This window comes from Plutella xylostella, chromosome 6 (genome assembly GCF_932276165.1).
Source record: "Plutella xylostella chromosome 6, ilPluXylo3.1, whole genome shotgun sequence".
Lineage (NCBI taxonomy): Eukaryota > Metazoa > Arthropoda > Insecta > Lepidoptera > Plutellidae > Plutella > Plutella xylostella.
Genome location: NC_063986.1, coordinates 5586876 through 5606997, shown reverse-complemented (window position 1 = coordinate 5606997; position 20122 = coordinate 5586876). Strand labels below are relative to the sequence as shown.

Here is a 20122-nt window from a genome sequence, read left to right as displayed (position 1 = left end):
TTGTAACTTGTCAAGATGAGAATTTTTTAAAGAAAAGGCGTGTAAAGTATACAAATTCTGATTCTTTTATTTCAGAGTTCCGGTTTTTTTACTGTACAAGAACAGGGGGTGTAGCCTGAAACGTTCCGTTTCTCACTAAAATATTGACACAAAACACATCATTCAATTACATTTTAGAAATTACTATATGTACATCGTTAGGCTGGCAATACTCGGTGAGAAGTGGCGCGCGCCGGCTCAATCTTGCGGGTAGGTACAAATAATTCGTAATCTCACTCAATTTCATGGTCGGCTTACTTAGCCTTAACATATGGGAACTTTTAAACTACATACAAATAAACAGATTTGAAAATTAATCGCGCGATTGAATACTCATTTTATATAACAGTGCGTTGCGCGGTGATCGACAGTCGCACGTCACGTAACTAGCTAAAACATGCCAAAAGTATATAGTTTCTTTATAAAAAGCAAGAAAATGAACCATACGATGAAGAAATACATATTTCAGCTAATTTATTCTCTTACTGTATCGTAGAAAATATGGTTCTTACTATTACAATACAAATACCTACATTGACAACTTTAAAAATTACATACAAATCTGAAAAATATTATGTTTTAACTATTATTTTCGTTGGAGGTATCAGCTACAATATTGCAACGCATTTACAAGTTATTGATCTTAAAGTAATCATATTGTCTGAAATACATTTTAAACATAAACCACAATAACACTATTTTAACATTGATTAATTTTAGGACGAAACATCTACAGGCAGTGGTATGTAAAAAGTGAATTTAATAACGAAATATGAATAAAATTGCCATAATTTAATACCTTGCTACTATTTAACATTCACAAAGCTGCTTTTTGCCTGACATTCACATTAATACTTGAGATTAGTGTCTATAAAAGAAGACTAGCATCAAAATGTTTTCAATCACGCGATGACAATGACAACTGTTTTTGTATGCACCCAGGGAACCCACACACTTGGTGCAATGTTGAGCAATTACAAATGCGATAGGTCTATTGTCAGATCTCAAAGCCCTCTATTGACCAGTTATGTATGGCTTACCAAGACAGCATTTTTGATACTTCATCCAAGACCACTCAATAATCAACGAAAACGGCCAGTAGTAAACTGTGTCGCTGTTTTATGTTAAAAAGAAATACACGGGTACTTGACCCGTAACTCGTGGCACTAGGTTTATTGTGTCGGTTCCCTGTGTGTGTGGCGGCTATACGGTGAGTGGGGGCGGGAGAGTGAGTCACGCGGGGCGCTGCGCTAGGGCCTCGACGTCGGCGGCGGCGGCTCGGACGTATCAGAGTCCTGGAAATAAATGATACAGTTTATTAGTTCGGTAAGTATTTAGATTGGGTGCGGGGATATCACCACCATTACCGAACATTAGCAATCGACAATCGAACGGTTACTTTCACAAGTTATTGTATGGTCTGACAGAGAAGCAGGATTGTTGATTGCTAATGTGTCGGTGATAGTTCAGTAACTGAACCTTAAAGGTAATCGCACTTATTGGCTTAGCTGGAGATTTTTCCTAGGTTTGGAGTAAGGATAGCAGGAATCTATTTATTTATTTATTGTAAGGCACACAAAACAGGTTACAATCATTATAAATAAAAGTGTTATAAAAAGTATTTTGTTCTAGATCATAACCCAAACAATGTGTACACAGCATGATTAAAACTAGAAACATGTTCTTAATTATTAAATTTTAACAAATAAGTTAATACAGTTAATAAGTACATTTATGACCTAAATTTAAATTACAAAAACCGGCCAAGTGCGAGTCGGGCTCGCGCACAAAGGGTTCCGTAGCAGCAAATATAATTTACAGTTAAATCAACCTATCTCAAAAACTATAAGATATACTTTGATCAAACCAAAAATCGTTGAAAGAGTTAATTAGCATGCATCACCTCTATTTTTTTTAGAATTTTATACCCCGTAGTTATAAAAATAGAGGGGGGGGGACATACTTTTTACGACTTTGAGAGCTGATATCTCAAAAACCGTTCATTTTAAGAAAAATGTTTTTTAGAAAACTTTATATCATTTTAAAAGACCTTTCCATTGATACCCCACACGGGTATGTACATCGAAAAAAAAAATTTCATCCCTCAGTTACATGTATGGGGGGCCCCACCCCCAATTTTTTTTTTACTATTTAGTGTCATATTTTTGTAGCGGTTCATACAACACATATTCCCATCAAATTTCATCACTGTAGTACTTATAGTTTCCGAGTAAATCGGCTGTGACAGACGGACAGACGGACAGACGGACATGACGAAACTATAAGGGTTCCGTTTTTGCCATTTTGGCTACGGAACCCTAAAAAAGATATTTTTATTGATGATCTATTCTATTCTATTCTATTCTCTGTGGGGGTGTAAGTACCTGCACCTGGCTCTCTCGAGTGGAACCTTTGTGCATATCCCCAAGGTCTAAACTGCCTTCCTAAGCTTGGACCATTTCCCACCACGCTGGTCCACTGCGGGTTGGTGGGTTCACATATCTAGATGTGCTAAATCTAGATATGCAGGTTTCCTCACGATGTTTTCCTTCACCGTAAGAGCGATGGTATACATTGTACTTAAGTTAAAAGAACTCATTGGTACATGTCAGCGCCGGGATTCGAACCCGCATCTCTTGCTTGAGAAGCGGGCGCTTACCCGACTGAGCTACCACCGCTCTATTGATGATCGTTGAGGATATTTAGAATAGATCGTCGATAACGACATGGATTAGAGTCAAATATATCTATGTTATGTTCATTGGATAAAGTGTTGTAAGTGCGACGCATCCTTACTAAAGGATTATAATAAGAAGTATTATTTTTGAAGACTTCAAGTGGAAACAAATTTGGCTTACGTGTTCTAAACTGAGTATTAATTTTCATTGACGATAAAAGTGCTGGTGAATCTATTCGTGAATGGATAATCTTGTGCAAGTACATAAGGTCGCATTGTGTTCGACGTGTTTCAAGAGTAGTTACGTTAAATTTGTCCAGCCTAGCTTTATAACTGTTAAGTGATCGAGTGCTATGCAGTTTGTAGGCTAAAATTCTGAGGCACTTTTTTGCACTCTTTCAATATTTGTGGTGTGGACCATGTAGCAAGGAGACCATATAGGTGAAGCGTACTCTAATATGCTTCTTACTAAACTATAATACAAATAGAGGAGACTATGAGGATTTCTAAAATTGCGAGTAGATCTTACAATAAACCCTAGGAGTCGATTGCCCCTGTTAACAATATACTCATAATGATGTCTAAATGTCAGTTGTTCATCAAACATAACCCCGTGTGAATCGTGAAAGCATCGCGAACTACGACTGATAGTGAGCTCTATGGCTATGGCAGTAGCGGCGCGGGTACCTGTGAGCGCGAGGCGGACGCTCGCAGACAGTCGCCGTGCACCTTGTACTCGATGGGTACAGTCGCGTTCAGCTGCAGCACACACTGCAATAGTGAGCTCTATGGCTATGGCAGTAGCGGCGCGGGTACCTGTGAGCGCGAGGCGGACGCTCGCAGACAGTCGCCGTGCACCTTGTACTCGATGGGTACAGTCGCGTTCAGCTGCAGCACACACTGCAATAGTGAGCTCTATGGCTATGGCAGTAGCGGCGCGGGTACCTGTGAGCGCGAGGCGGACGCTCGCAGACAGTCGCCGTGCACCTTGTACTCGATGGGTACAGTCGCGTTCAGCTGCAGCACACACTGCAATAGTGAGCTCTATGGCTATGGCAGTAGCGGCGCGGGTACCTGTGAGCGCGAGGCGGACGCTCGCAGACAGTCGCCGTGCACCTTGTACTCGATGGGTACAGTCGCGTTCAGCTGCAGCACACACTGCAATAGTGAGCTCTATGGCTATGGCAGTAGCGGCGCGGGTACCTGTGAGCGCGAGGCGGACGCTCGCAGACAGTCGCCGTGCACCTTGTACTCGATGGGTACAGTCGCGTTCAGCTGCAGCACACACTGCAATAGTGAGCTCTATGGCTCTGGCAGTAGCGGCGCGGGTACCTGTGAGCGCGAGGCGGACGCTCGCAGACAGTCGCCGTGCACCTTGTACTCGATGGGTACAGTCGCGTTCAGCTGCAGCACACACTGCAATAGTGAGCTCTATGGCTATGGCAGTAGCGGCGCGGGTACCTGTGAGCGCGAGGCGGACGCTCGCAGACAGTCGCCGTGCGCCTTGTACTCGATGGGTACAGTCGCGTTCAGCTGCAGCACCCGGCGCAGGGTGTCCCGCACGCGCGCCGCTGACGCCTGGTCCGCCGCGTTCCGGTGCCACACCGCCAGGTGGTCCTCCTGGAGTTGGGAAATACAATTACTTAGTAAGTTTTGTTTTTAAATTAAGTGATTTTATAGGCATCATGCATGGCTTGATGCATGTAAGATATCTGTCCCTGTGACGTGTGTTGACGTGCAAGTTTTTAAGAATGCATTGATGAATGATTGTTAACTTTTCTCGGGAAAACGGCTGGACCTAATTATAAAATTTGCCATGTAGTAAGCTGACACCCTGGAGTATCACATAGTCTTCTTTGTATCTCGGAAATCCCAAGTGAAAGGCGAAGTTAAGTTCGCGGGAAAATCTAGGTCTTCATAATTTCAAGATAACAGATAGCAACAGCATCAGGGAGCGGTGGTAAATCAGTCGGGTGAGCGCCCGCTTCTCAAACAAGAGATGGGTTCGGATCCCGGCGCTGACATGTACCAATGAGTTCTTTGAATTTATGTACAATGTATACCATCGCTCTTACGTTGAAGGAAAACATCGTGAGAAAACCTGCATATCTAGATTTAGCACATCTAGATATGTGAATCCACAGTGGACCAGCGTGGTGGGAAATGGTCCAAGCTTAGGAAGGCAGTTTAGACCTTGGGGATATGCACAAAGGTTCCACTCGAGAGAGCCAGGTGCAGGTACTTACACCCCCACAGAGAATAGAATAGAAGCTGACACCCTGAAGTATCACATAGTCTTCTTTGTATCCCAGAAATCCCACAGGAAAGGCGAAGCACACTCGCTCGGGAAAAGCTAGTTCATCATGATTTATAACAACAGTAAAGCAACAGTACCTGAAACCCATCATAATTTAAAGATCACAGTATAGCAACAGTACCTGAAACCGCACGGACAGCACGACGCCGCACAGCTCCTGCCCCACCATGAACTGCTCGCCCAGCATGGCCATGCACAGGTCCTCCCACGCGCGCCCCGTCTGCCCCTTGCGCACGCGCACCACCTGCGGATTACACGGGAAGTTATTTAGTTTACAGTTTTTGGAGCTAGTGTGTCATCAGTTGTTAGACATTTTTGTTTTATTGATGTCACTAGCTGGGCAATATTTAAATTAAATTTGAGTGAATAGGATGTTTATAGGTTTGAAAATGTATAAAAATGCACACAACTTCTGTGACTTTTCTATGGTGGGCTGGCCAGATTTACCTACCTAACCAAAATGGAGACTGGACCAACAGGTCCTCCTATTACTGTCTAAGATCACACAAGTAGTGGCTGATGCACCCTGAGAGAGGTCTGCGTCCAGCAGTTGAGGATAAAGGGTTGATGATGGAGAACATTAAAAATAGTATTAATCAGTGATTAAACATACCCATTTCCCCCCGTTGACATTAGCAGGATCCTCCCACATGGGCTTGATGCCAAGCTTGAAGAGATGCAGGTCAGAGAGTGGGGGCAGGTCCGCGGGCCGCGCCAGGTGTGTGTACAGCCCCCACCACTGCTCCACGGACCCCACTCGACCTACTAGCCGTAGTGCCTGTTGAATAAGGATTGGTTAGTTTTAATGCTGTTTGGAGCCTCTTTTCTTTGCACTCATTATATGAATTATGGTAAGTGGCTTTGGTCATCTTCAATATTTATTATTTACTTTACTAAAACATTTATGGTGCAACTTTTAAACAAACTAAAAATTATCACACAATCCATAATGAAAAATATAGAAAAAGGAATTGCATTATTTATTTATTTTTGTTTATCTATATATTTGATATACATATATGAAAGTGACTGATTGGGCATCAACAAACAGCCCAAACAACTCAAGCTTCAATCATGAAACTTGTGTTGTGGGTTCCTTAGGTAGTGTAAGTAAGCACTAATAAAGGATTTTCAAAAACTCCACCCCTAAAGGTGTGAAAGTTAGTATGAAGAGTTCCTTCAGTTTATCAGGGAATTCCCACGGGAAAACTTTTTAAGGTGAAGCGAAGCTTGTGGGAACAGCAAGTTAATAAAAATTATAATCATAAGTTGCTGACTTTCCAGGAACACTTAGATAAGGTGCAGTTGATATGTCACTGAGGAGGCTCCTTTCATACATTCCAATATAACATTTAACTACTTATATAAGGTGCAACAGAATATAATGAAAATGATCTTCAAATACCTACCAAATCCAAGAATATGTACCTATATGGCATCTATAGAAACTGGGAATCTCTAGAAAATTTAATGTTTAGAAATGGGGATATGTACAAGTGATAAAACAATCATTTATAGAAATTTGAATAAAATACAAAAGGAACGTAAGAAGTGTCTAATGTTGGACATAGGCCTTTAACAATGGAAAACCAATATACACAACACTTTTGTCACAATGTATAATCAAAGTACCTACAAAATAATTTTCAGAAACACAAAATTTAGAAAAACTTTGAAAGTAACTTTGTTACCATTGTGTTTAGACTTTTAACACCCATGACTTACAGTAACAATCAAAGCTGTCTACAAAAATGAAGCATTGTAATAAGATTCAAATAAGCAGGTAGTTCTAAATGGCACCCACTTGACCGTATCCCGTGCTGGAGGCGGAGAGGTCGCGGGCCGGCGGCCGCCGCGAGAACCACATCCAGTAGCTGTACTCCAGCTTGTGTTCGTGCGGCGGCACGGGCGGCGGAGTCGCCTCGTCGCCCGCCCGCTCGTCGTCCTCCGTCGCGCCGTGGTTCTGACCCGCACCCCCCTGCCCACCGTCCCCAGACCGTCGCTCAGGCACATTTAAATTGTAAAACTTGCACATTTTCCTTTCAGTCATGTTATTTTTACAATTTTACTAACATGTTTCACCGACCACCTAACCTATTAGAAGACGCTTTGTTTATAGGTGTATTGAATCGTTTACTGAATAAAAACTATGACTCTGGTGTGCACTGGATACTAGTAATACAAACGGTTTAAATGTAATTAATTAAAGTTATTAAATAATTGCAATTATTCAGCCTATTCCCTCTTTTTCTGTGTATAACCTTTTTCTTTCCGTCATCAAAATTATAACTGTCAAAAATGTCAGCATGGGTCATACCCGGCAAATTTTCAACTTGGCATCTACTAGTGTGTAAGGAGTTCAACACTATACAACAATGCAAAGTGCAAGAGAGACAACACAAAAAATCATTCGTTTTGTATTTGGGTGGTTATTCTATAGCTGCTTGTTCGGTTATTCTATGGGTACCACAGGACCACAGTGTATTAATTTCTGTTTCAGCTTCAGTATGGCCATTAAAAATTTATTTAGGATAGGATACCCAAACAAAATTAAAATCCTTGCGTTATTACCTGGAATAAAGATTCCAAAAAACTGACTCTGAACCAAATATTTTTTTCAGACAGGGATGTTACAGTAGAGTGCGTCACCTTCTCGCCCGACAAAATAGTACGTGTATGGAGGGCGAAATGTATTTTTTTCGGCTGTCAACATTATTTATGTGTTTGTTTTGACATTTCCTTTGTTTTCAGAATACAGCTGATTTAGCGTGAAAAAATATTTTTCTCAAATTCTTTGCTATTTTGATAAGTTTTATAATAATTAGATTGTGAGAGTGATCGAGATCCAGTTCAAAAAATCAAGATGGCAACAATGATGAGAGAAAAAAAGAAAGATGTTCGTATTCAACATATTTTTCACCTTTGTTTATTAATAATTTGCATGCTATTTTACGCAGTATTGTTTGTTTCTTTCAGAAAAGGAAAAAACCTAAACTTAAACCTGAACTTAATTTATCAGAAGAACCTTTACCTGTATCTGTAACGAATGTTTCTGAAGAAATTGCCTCTCATTCTTGTTTGAATGAAAACAATGCTACATTTATTGAGGAAAGTTCTCAAAAAACACAGAATACTGACCATGAAGATTCGGCTGAAGATGGTAAACAACACGCAACTGTAGAAGAACAAGTAGCACCACATGAAAGTACTGAGCACATTGAAATTAAGACTGAACTTGTTGAAAATGAATCAAGTTTAACAACAATAAGTAATCACAAAGATGACACAATCAGCTATGCATCCTTAAATGCGCAGCTAGAACAAATAAACATATCAATGGAAACAGAATCATCTTCTATCACAAATGTAGAATGTGATTCTTGTTCGGAAGCTACAAACCCAGCTATTGGAGAAGTTTCTCAAGATTCAATGGCTACAGACCAAACAGAAACTGTTGAAGATGCATGCCCTTCAGCCCCTGTAATAGATGAGGCTCCTGTTGTACAGTTGTCTAGTTGTACAGTTCCACAAGTTGAAGAGAGATCACATGTGAAATCATGGGAAAATAGACCAAAACTACAATGCATGCCCTTGGAGGAAGCTATAAGAGTGTATGGAGGAGCTGAGATTAATGAAGTGAGAGCCATGAGCGAGAGAGAGGAGGCTATTGTGGAAGCAGGACCATTGAGTGGCCCTGAACACCCATTGGTGGATCTTTTGTCTACTTTTAGGTAAGAGGAATTATAGTTAAATATCTAGTTTGTCAATGTTATATTTTTGTATGTGCATTATTTAATGTACTCTTCCTGCCTACAGATGTTCCTTAAATGCAGTGGAACGTGAGCGCATAGAACTAGAAAGAGGTTTTGCAGAAGAAGAGAAAACTAGGACAAGACTGTGGAAAGTGGAGAAACGTGTTGTCACAGTGTCAGAGAAATGTCCGTGTGGCTCTGACGTAGACCTGCGGGCGACATATGAGCATGCAGAGCTCATGAAGGGCATGATGCCAGTGGCCAAGATGAAGCTGGAGTCTCTACTGAGGGACGCCCAGCACTCGTACTGTCATCATCAGCATGCAGCCTTGTTGGCTCACTGTCAGGTAATTCAATAATTCAGTCGTAGTATCTTTTCATAGCTAGTGAGCCCTAAAGATTATAAGTATGGAGGAAGATTATAGGAATAGAATAGACAAGAAAGTATATCAATCGTCTGAATGTTTGCTACAAAACTTTCATACACACATATATTTTGTAACTATAAGAAAAAATACCTACACTACGTCTTCAACTATCATTGTGTCTGTTACAGATAGAAGAACTAATATCAGAAACAACTCAATCGAGCAAGAGCTGTATTCGCGAAGCTTTAGCCCTTATTCTCAAAGAGCTAAGGGTGTCAGACAGCCATGCTTCAGCCCTCTGTGGCGCCCTCAGGCGGTGGGCCGAGGCACTAAGTGCGGCGTTGCTGGATCGACGAGATTTGAGGCAGCTACTGTTTCTAATTCATCAGCTTGCTAGGTGAGACGACTATGAAGAAAATAATTAATATAGTCCTTTAACTCATTCACATCCATGTAACATTGGTTTAATCTATTAAGACCTCCTCTATACATAGTTTATTTCCAAACCGAGGTCAATATACTTATATTTTTCCCACAGACTTATGAATAACCTGGCAAGTCCTGATAACAGGTCAAAAAAATATTTATCTTATTTTCAGTGACCTTTATTAATCATCACCCTTTTGTACAAATAATAAATTCAACTCAAACATATTCTAAAGCAAAATTTATATTTTATGCCTTGTTCACATTAGGCTGGTAATTTAGTTGAGCGATTATTTATGATATGCACCAACTAACCAATCTCCCGTTCACACCAGACAGACGCGGTCGGTGCGGTGGGCGGGGCGGCTCATCGAGCTGTCAGCCGCTGACAGTGTGGAGGTGGCGCGTGTCATCGCCGTGCTGGACCTCATCATGAGCGGCACCTCCTCAGTGGAGGCAGCCGCGGAGTGCACTGAAGGTATGATAATAATAATAAGAGAATGCACTGATGGTATAATGAAAAATATCTATGGCAGTTTTCAGTTTGTTATCATTGTCCAATGCTTATGAAGGCCTCTCCAAAACATCGCCATCTGCTTTTCTCATCAAACCACAGCCGGCTAGCTGTTCAGATCGTCGGTCTAGCATACTGGAGGCCCTCTCATGCTAGGTGACCTGTGACGATTATGGTGACAAGAAATTTCGTTGTCAGTGTCTACTACAATCGTCTTCGGCTTTTTGGGACCCACCGCCACTACATCTTGAAGATTTTTGGAATGACGAACTAAGTCGCTCCAGCTTTACAACAATCTGTATTATTTTATCATCTTCCAGAAGCAGAAGAGGCGTGGGAGGAAGTAGACAAGAAGGGCTGCGGCACAGCCGTGTGGGACGGAGCGTTGAGAGAGCGAGACTTGCTGGCGTTACTGAGGGCTATACCGAGTCGTGACGTCATCGCTACACTCGCGCTCTTCCGGTGCAGGGTGAGTTGTTGCAGCCGCCATTTTGAAATAGGGGGAAGGGATAGAGAAAGTTGATTAAAATAGGACTAAGGCGTAGATTGCGCTAGATTAAAAAGTTCAACACAATAAGAACACACCTTCGTTAGATGGTGCTAGTAAGGAAGAGTCCATACTAGCGCCATCTATGATTCAATACTGTGGCTCAGCCGTGTTGGATAGAGTGTTGAGAGAGCGAGACTTGCTGGCGTTATTGAGGGCTATACCGAGCCGTGACGTCATCGCTACACTCGCGCTCTTCCGGTGCAGGGTGAGTGGTTGCAGCCGCCATTTTGAAATAGGGGGAAGGGATAAAGAGAGTTGATTAAAATAGGACTAAGGCGTAGATTGCGCTAGATTAAAAAGTTCAACACAATAAGAACACTGTGTCGTTAGATGGCGTTAGTAAGGAAGAGTCCTTACTAGCGTCATCTATGATGGAGTTTTGAGAGAGCGAGACTTGCTGGCGTTATTGAGGGCTATTCCGAGCCGTGACATCATCGCTACACTCGCGCTTTTCCGGTGCAGGGTGAGTGGTTGTAGCCGCCAATTTTAATAGTAGAATGTGATGGAGAGATTTTCAACTGCGTATAATTTGAGTAAAATAAAGGATTTGAAATCTTTAAAAAAGTTATAGGTGGTACTAGTGATAGTTAAGTAATTTCTGACTTGACGGCTTGCGGATAAAGAGGCAATGAATATGACGGCCATGACATAAGTGGGATGATAGAGTGAGATAGAGGGAGACAAAATAATTCCGACTCGCTATTTTAATATTATTTATATCTCTAGCTGCGCGCGTTATACTTAAGATCATCTTAGACACAATTCTTATAATTTATATGATCATTACCATCCATCTCTTACCCAGGACATAACAAAAGCGGTCGAATACGAGTGGGGCGACGGCTCTGGCGGGCGAGGCGTGTTGAAAGCCGCGTGTGGAACGCGCGTTCTGACCGCGGCGGTTGAACGCGCGGTGCAGACGCACGCGCACTATGACCGCCTGACGCGGGAACTGGTGAAACTGCCCGTGGGGGCTGTCAACGGACTGGCTGACTTGCACTTGCATTGCAGGTGAGAGTAGATATAAAAGTACATAATAAAAAGAAAACAAACACACAGCAATCTAGGACTCAACAACAAATAATTATCTTAGGCACGGATTAATGAAATGAAATTATGAATTTCTCAGATAGTTACCTGAATGGTCGCGAATAAAGTTGCAGAACTATAAAGAATTATTTGAATGACTCTATCAAGAAAAAGTTTACCATAAGAGACCTAAAGTTACCAACATAGATAGTAAACTCTACATAATCTACAACTGCCGAAAATGGATCACCCCATACCCCATATCGAACTTTATCTCTTTCCCAGATCATCCTACGCGCCAAGCCTCGCGGCACAGATCACAGCGGAGCTAGATGAGACATTCGCCTCTGTGTTCCGCCTGCTGAGCGACTGTGGCGCCGCGCTCGACCAACTGCCGTTTAGGATGCTCGAGGACCACACCGCCATGGTCTACTGTATTGGGTTCATGGATATGCTGCATGGTAAGTGTCGGTAAAGATAAGGGATAGCGTGTATAGGGAAATAGAAAAGTAATGTTTGATCATAAAACGGATCAATGGAATGTAAGAAAGGGTTAACTTCAATAGTTATCGGGTTCAGCTTACTTTTATATTAATCAAAAAGCTGGTTGACGAGTTTTTTTAAACTTAAATTTCATAATGCGATAAGTTGGTACATTAAAAAAAATGCTTTCTGAGGTGCTATTATTTGTACGAAATGCATGTACATTGTACAGTGTACGGCTATCGGTAGTGTTTTTTGAAACTGTGATGATAAAACAGTGTCAAACTGTGATGATAAAACAGTGCCAAACTGTGATGATAAAACAGTGCCATCTCATTCCAGAGTCCTCCCCGCGCCCACTAGATGGCGTGGCCGTGGTGCTGCCCTCTAGCGTGAGCTGCGCGAACCGCGTGCGCCTCGTGGCCCGCGCGTGCGTGGAGAGAGACACGGATGTCAATCTTGCACACGCTGTGTTGGGGTTTTTGATGCAGGTGAGGATATTACACACACGCACTCACGCCTTGTACTAATGTACTCCCTTGCGGGGTAGGCAGAGGTGCATTGCTGAACTCACTTTTCGCCAGAGTGTTATGTTAGTCCCAATGTAATAGGGGGCGGGCCTATTGCCATTTTACGGGCACATCCAAGACCCGAGAACAAATATCTGTGTTTAAACAGGTGAGGATATTTATGTTGTAATTAATTGAGTTATTCGACGAGGTAGATAATGAACAGCCAATTTATCTGAACACCTAAGACTCTAAGACTAGCTCTAGCCGGTAGTGATGGGATAAAGGAGGCTGCGACAGAGTATCGACCTAGAAAGCAGATGTGAAGGGTTCCTCACATTTTTTTTCCTTTTCCTTACGATCATTATCATTAGTTTCAAAGCGTCAGATTGAATTTCAGCCTTCTGCTGCTTCGTTATCTCTTCGTTATGTAAAGCCTTCCTCTTCCTCGCCCTATATACCTTAATTTACTATTGACTTTATGAGTCAAATAACACCTTTAATTTTTCCCAGGTGGCCGTCGGCCGTAAGTCCGCCCCCTGCAAGCAGCCGTGCGAGGCGGCGGCGCGCGAGTGTGTGGCGACGGTACTGGCGGCACATCCGTATCTCTATACTACGGCGTTTCACTTGCTGGCTGATGCTTATCAAAGTTAGTCCTTTTTTATCTGCTTCTTATTGTATCAGTGACATGCAGTCGAGTTGGACTAGAGTTTGTAACGATTGGGAATGGGTCAAAAGTCAAATGGTTTAATCGACGTAAAATATTACAATTATTTGTCAATAGTCCTAATACCTATTACTCTACCACCATTTCACAAAGGCCCCGTCATTAAGGACGAAAGAAATTTCGAAAGAAACTCCTCGGGTTTTCAGAGAGTTATGATTCGTATGTTTATACGGCAAAGCAAATCTTGGTGACTTTGTGTCTTGAACTTTTGATACTGAAAGTACGTAATTTCGATGAATTTATTCTCTGATAGCGAAACACTATATTGCTATATAAGGCATAAAACCCGCTTATTTAATCCCCGAGGAGGGGTTTGGCTTGAATTTGGTTATTTACCTACAATAATTTCTAATCTCTACAGCGGGTCACCTAGACCAATCATCAATCGGCGTCCTTGCGCCTGCGCAGTGGCGGCCGCAGTCCAGTGAAGCGCGCGCCGTGCTAGACAAGTTCGAGCGCGCCTGCCCCGCGCTCATTGCACCGCTGGTTATGGCCATTGATACCACTCCTTACAGGTGAGTTGTTTGACGGTGACCCGCTGTAAGGATCCTATCATCGGAGTAGAAAAAAGGCGGAAGGATGCTCACTAACTAAAAACTAAAGCACCCTAAGTAAGTCGATTTCATGATTACGACGAGCCTGACACACACACATTCACACTCAAAGTAAGTCAGTTCGCCGCCATTAACCAATTGCATCGCACCTACGCACCCACACACTCTAATGTCACCGCCATTGTTGTGCCTCATTTTTTAATTAGCGAGATTCCTTCCGCCTTTTTTTCTACTTCGATGATAGGATCCTTACAGCCGGTCATCTAGATCTAGACCAATCATCAGTCCTCGTCCTGGCGCCTGCGCAGTGGCGGCCGCAGTCCAGTGAAGTGCGCTCCGTGCTAGACAAGTTCGAGCGCTCCTGCCCCGCGCTCGCATTGTACCGCTGCTTGTGCAGATCGATACTACTCCTTATAGGTGAGTTGCTAGAAATGTAAAAGAGAATACATATTGGTTCCATCGAAGTAGAAAAACAGGCGGAAGGAAGCTCGCTAACTAAAAATCACTACCGGCTACCCGCCTAAGGTTGTCGGTCCAGCGGGCAGGAGGGCGTCCCACGCTGCGTTTGCCTGTTCGTGAGCTATAGAATTCTTACAGCGGGTCACCTAGACCAATCATCAGTCCTCGTCCTTCCGCCTGCGCAGTGGCGGCCGCAGTACAGTGAAGCGCGCGCCGTGCTGGACCAGCTCGAGCGCGCCTGCCCCGCGCTCATTACACCGCTGCTTGTGCAGATTGATACTACGCCTTATAGGTGAGTTGCTAGAAATGTTATAGTGAATATAGAATCCATCGTAGTAGAAAAAAAGGCGGAAGGAAGCTCGCTGCCTAAAAACTGAAGCACCCTAAGTAAGTCGATTTCATTGTTACGACGAGCCGCACACACACATTCACACTCAAAGTAAGTCAGTTCGCAACCATTAACCAATTACATCGCACTCTCATGTCACCGCCATTGTTGTGCCTCATTTTTAGTTAGCGAGATTCCTTCCGCCTTTTTTGCTACTTCGATGATAGGATCCTTACAGCGGGTCACCTAGACCAATCATCAATACGCATCCTTGCGCCTGCGCAGTGGCGGCCGCAGTCCAATGAATGCCGCTGCTTATGCAGATTGACACCACTCCTTATAGGTGAGTTGGAACTGTGAAAGTGAATATAGATATAATATATTTTATTGCAAATCTTAGTCTCTATGATTTTATGTAGGTAAAGTGTTCCACCCACTGATACATATTAAAATTTTACGACATTATTCAACATTGACTACATTCTTTCCCAGTTTAAAATAAGTGAAATTACAAATTTTAAATCTTCGAAAAGCCGGTCTTCGTAGTGTGAATGAGGATATGACAGAGGATAGGATAAAACGGCGTGACATGACGCACAAAGCCGACCCTAAATAAGGAAAAGGCTATAAATAAGAAGAACAAGCGGTATAAACAAAAATACAACGAGATGTCATAATATGCCTGCGTTAATTTAAACCCTCTATCTATCCCCAGCGGCGTATCCCTCCAATCCCAACTGGACATAGGCCTGTGGCTGACGGCGTGGGCGGGCGGGGCGTCCCACGATCAGCGCTGGCGGGTGCTCCGCAGGCTGAAGCTGCACCGTGTGTGGTGGGGGTACCCGCATGTGCATCATCATGTTGATGACCGTGAGTTCACCATCTTTATGTGACCTATGTTTAGAGCTTAGTGAAATTATTTCCGAATTTATTGATACTGATTTTTTGTGCGTTTTTTTGAGTACTCAAAAGTGTTCTCAACCTGAAAATCCTTTAACCTGTTAATGAGATCCACTAGAATCGACCCACTTTTTTCAAACAAAATTAAATACTTATTCCCTATTTATTTTTGAAATATTTTATGTAATTTCTCAAAATGTCCACAGCGCCACCATTCACGCCTGCAACGGGCAAAGACAACAACACGTTGTTTCTGGAAACTTATTATTTGCTGGCGACCGCCTGGGGCCACAGCGTGCCCGTTGTAAGTACTGTTTATAATGTAATTTTATTTATTTATTTATTGTAATAGTTATCATTACAATATTTCTAAGTATAATTTTATTATTAGGACATAGTACAAGATGCGGTAGAACTGCAAAGAATACATAGTAATTTTTCAGTAGTAATAATGTAGTTTCTAGGTGGCATTACTTTCGGGCAAACTACTTTCTAGCCTATCATTAAAATCTTTGCAATCTGAAGGAGATTATTCAAACACTAAACACAGGTATAGCAGTTATTAGGCGCTGTCTCCTCCTTTGCAACCAGACAGGTTTTGGTTTAAATATTTGTGGTAATTTGATTTAATTTTTCTCATATTAATATGCCAACTAAGATTTTCTCTATGCTAAGGACCATGTCTATTTTACCCAGATCTGCACTCACGGCGTGGAAGTGCTACACCGGCTGGCGAGCGCGGGGCGCGCGCGTGACGTCACGCACTGTCTGTCCGCCATCTTGATCATCATGACGCAGTCGCCAGAGTCCATCTCGCTCACACCCAAGTAAGTGGTATCTGTGTGTCTCGCTCACATCCAAGTAAGTTGGCTTTGTGTGGCTGTAGTTTGAGTTACAATATACAGGCGGTTGCAAATGTGGTGAGTATACTAAGACGAAAAGTTGCCATTAAAATAAATTTGGTTAGTTGCCGTCAAAGTTTCTGTAATAAAATTAAAAAAAAAACACGAAATTCCTAAAGTTTTAGAATAAAAGTTGTTCAGATTGACCCCCTGAGGCACCTTCTTTTGACTTAGTATACTTACTTACCACTTTTGCAACAACCTGTATATTGAAGCTAATAATAAATAAATAAATAATAAGTTTATTTGCCAAAAAGAACACAGTTACAATTAATGTACAAACAGTAGGTATATAGGTACAATGGCAGAGAGTCTGCAGTAGAAATATATGGGGTAGTAACCCCTAAACTAGGCAGAGCCTGTAACTTAGGGGATACTTAAATATCCTTAATTGCTACCGGTATGCAACACACATTACTACATGGATTTACGTAGGACATTAATTGGATTGAAATTTTGGGATAAACATTATTTAAATTTAAAGTTAACTTATGTTACTGAAATAAATAAACAATGAACAATGATATTATATAAGCCAAGATATAACTACATTTTACATATAAAATACTACTTATCTAAAACTATTACAATAAAGTTTTGAGCAAATCCTCAATCTCTTCATAGGTTAAGGTAAGCAAAAGTGTTGTGACCTTTCTTTTACACTCAAAGTTATTTGTGTGATAAATATTGATCAGTTTATTTATCTTATTATAGAGTCGAGAGCCTTGAATATCGTAATTTTGACTGGAAAACTTCAACCTGTGCTTAACAGTCGGGAAAACATTTTTGCCTATACGCGAATTACTTATGGCAGCGAGATGTTCAGCTGTAATTGATTTGTGTTTTCGTAATACTGTTTTTTGAATATATAATTTCCTAACTGACAACACGCCACATTCTGAGTACAGTGCAGCAGTTGGATATCGGAATGGTTTAAGGGTCAGCAATAGGTAATCGAGGGTTGGCATTGTCATAGAATTATGTAGTAAATGATGCTCTACAGCCTTGAAAAAAATCACACCGGTAGTCGAAGAGTCTAGCTAGGTGCTGAATCATTCGAATTTAAGTAAATGCTTATGGATAACTGTAAATTAAATTCAGAATATGACGAAAAACCACTCCCGTATTGTAACAACTGTGTCGTAATCATCAAGAATTTTCATATGATTCTTATCAAATTATAAAGTTAAAGGCTTGGACTAGGCGCTAAATACCTTGTTTTTTAATAAACATACACTTATTTTGTGTAAATTAATCCCAAACTTGAGCAATTTTTTTCCCTCAAATCTTCATACAAATATCTATGGCGGCTTTCTGTGTTATAAAATCATAAACACAAGTGACGTTTGACTCAGTTGGCCGCTGGCCTCCAAAGAAGGGTCACGTCGGTTTAGGCAGCACTGACAGCTCGCGATCTTATCGTGTACAGATACAAAATCACTGCACATTGGTTGTCATTGCACTTTTTCAACTTTTATGACACCAACATAATTTGATTTGAAATTGAGGAAGCATAATTCTTCCAGTATATTCAATACATTAAATTAAATTAGATAGTGTGCAATATTCTCGTGACATTACAGTCTCGTAAAGGTCTGATGAGGAGCAGGAATATAGCGAATGGATCTAAGTGATGACAATACGCACGAACATTAGGTTAGGGATCAAAAATACAGTCTCTTGGTGCTGGTTGAGGTATGGTCTCGTGAGGATCTGATGAGGGCAGTAACACGGTGGTGGCTCAATTTTATTTCAAAGATGTTAATAGCTAAAAGCATCGAGTTTGGGCTATTAAGTATGTTTTTCAGAGAGAGAGAAAGAGATTTTATTTTTCCTCTGGATGTGTTAGGTTTACTGGGTTTACTAAGTTCATTCTGTTAATGGCATCAAGTTGTTATGTGTTCATAAGTAATAATTATTTATTAACAAAATGCTGTTGGTTCTCCACGAAAATGTAAAAATAAAAATAAAATAAATAAAAATAAATTTGTAACGTAAAATTGTCAATGACGGAATTTCTTCTATAGACAGTAGCCACAAAAAAAACAAACGATACATAGCGTGACTTGAAGATAAAGATACATTTATTCGACACATAGACAGCAACAAAAAAAAAAATACAGATTTAAAGAAAACAAACATATACTTATACAAAACAACAAAGAAAAAAAAGGATACACATCAAATTAACTGGAAAAAATATAAGCCCCAATTTACTTGTGTGGGACAGGGAGTACCATAATATTTTTTTTGGGTTACTCCCCATCTATGTGAAATATCAGCTTGATATCTTTACCCGTTTCTGAGAAAAAGGGCGGTGACAGACGGACAACAAAGAGATCCTATAACGGTTGCTTTTTTTCTTTTGACGTTCGAAACCCTAAAATTAATTAAAAATATTATGCTGCTACCAAAAAATATTACTTACTTACAGGTATTGAAAAAGCGGTATATAGTACTAAACAAATTATAAACAAACAAAAAACCCGACTGCACGCTAAAAATATGAAAACAAGTCCCAATGTTAATGGAAAGTATCGTAGGCGGGGACCAGCAGAGGGTTCACCATTTAGCTGAATGTTACTTAGAAAACGGCCTTGAGTGGCGGTCAAGTTGGTCCCCGCCTGCGATACTTTCCATTAACATTGGGACTTGTTTTCATGTTTTTAGCGTACAGTCGGGTTTTTCGTTTGTTTATAATTGTATTTTTTTATTTGTAACTTTTTAGTTGTTTTTATTTTATGAAATTTTACGTCAGTAGTTCATGATCATTTTTTATTTAAATAATTTTGGTGTTGTTATTTAAATACCTTCAATATGCATATTTTTATAATGTGAAAATCAAGCCCTTTCATTTGATACCTTACACGGCAAAGTTGAATTATTATTTTTTCGATCATCACGTTATGTCCTCTAGAGGGCGCTATGTACATTTTAATAGAACGTCACATAGCCTATAACCATCGCGCCATCAATACGCTTCTAACAATACCTCATACATCAAAATCTATCAAGCCGTTTACAAGCGGGCTACAGGAGGGAACAAAGAAACAGACAAACATACATACATACAATCAAAAAACATTACCCTCCTCTTTCGGCAGTCCGGTAAAAAGGAGTAAGACAGGGGGTCATTCTGAACTTTTGCTCTACGAGTTTTGGAAATTAACTTTGTTGGACATGTGACTTTTTACCATGGAAAACGAATATTTTTTTTCGCGAATTTGCAAATCTCGTAGAACAAAAGTTGTTCAGAATGACCCCTTGAGTCATCCCCTTTTGGCTTAGTATAGCCCTTTTGCGACACTATGTATTTACTTTGCTTTGTCGTCGGGGTTCAGTTGGCTGGAGGATGCCCGAAACTTATTATCTACACTTTAATACTTGTAGTTACCTTTCTACAAGTAAATACCACATTTGTTTGAGAAAGCTAATCGGGTTCCGAGTATAGAGTAAAGTGGCACCCCTATTAATTTCTACCCTTTGCTGGTGCCTACCAGTGTAAGTAAGAATTATACTTACTTACCCTAAAATCACCCAAAATGTACTTGAACATAATCCTAACTAATATTATAAATGCGAAAGTCA

At 41.0% G+C, this 20122-nt stretch overlaps 2 protein-coding genes across 2 annotated transcripts in view; one reads left to right on the top strand and one right to left on the bottom strand.

The window, feature by feature from the left end:
* Positions 1-44: 44 nt before the first annotated feature.
* LOC105390471 (eukaryotic translation initiation factor 4E type 2) lies at positions 45-7322 on the bottom strand. The gene is made up of 5 exons (XM_048621574.1): positions 6838-7322; positions 5647-5811; positions 5155-5277; positions 4178-4336; positions 45-1334 (listed from the first exon to the last, which is right to left on the bottom strand). Exons 1-5 carry the CDS (start codon positions 7081-7083, stop codon positions 1290-1292), a joined length of 738 nt encoding a protein of 245 aa, XP_048477531.1. The 5' UTR covers positions 7084-7322; the 3' UTR covers positions 45-1289.
* A 437-nt stretch (positions 7323-7759) lies between these two features.
* Positions 7760-20122, top strand: part of LOC105388432 — a 33696-nt gene continuing 21333 nt past the window's right edge. The window contains exons 1-14 of the mRNA XM_048621830.1: positions 7760-7929; positions 8010-8764; positions 8850-9132; positions 9342-9550; positions 9915-10057; positions 10414-10562; positions 11449-11654; positions 11958-12133; positions 12498-12646; positions 13178-13313; positions 13753-13906; positions 15439-15602; positions 15839-15936; positions 16329-16459. Of these exons, the coding sequence (XP_048477787.1) occupies positions 7897-7929; positions 8010-8764; positions 8850-9132; positions 9342-9550; positions 9915-10057; positions 10414-10562; positions 11449-11654; positions 11958-12133; positions 12498-12646; positions 13178-13313; positions 13753-13906; positions 15439-15602; positions 15839-15936; positions 16329-16459 (2786 nt within the window). The 5' untranslated portion in view covers positions 7760-7896. The remainder of the gene's footprint in view (positions 7930-8009; positions 8765-8849; positions 9133-9341; positions 9551-9914; positions 10058-10413; positions 10563-11448; positions 11655-11957; positions 12134-12497; positions 12647-13177; positions 13314-13752; positions 13907-15438; positions 15603-15838; positions 15937-16328; positions 16460-20122) is intronic.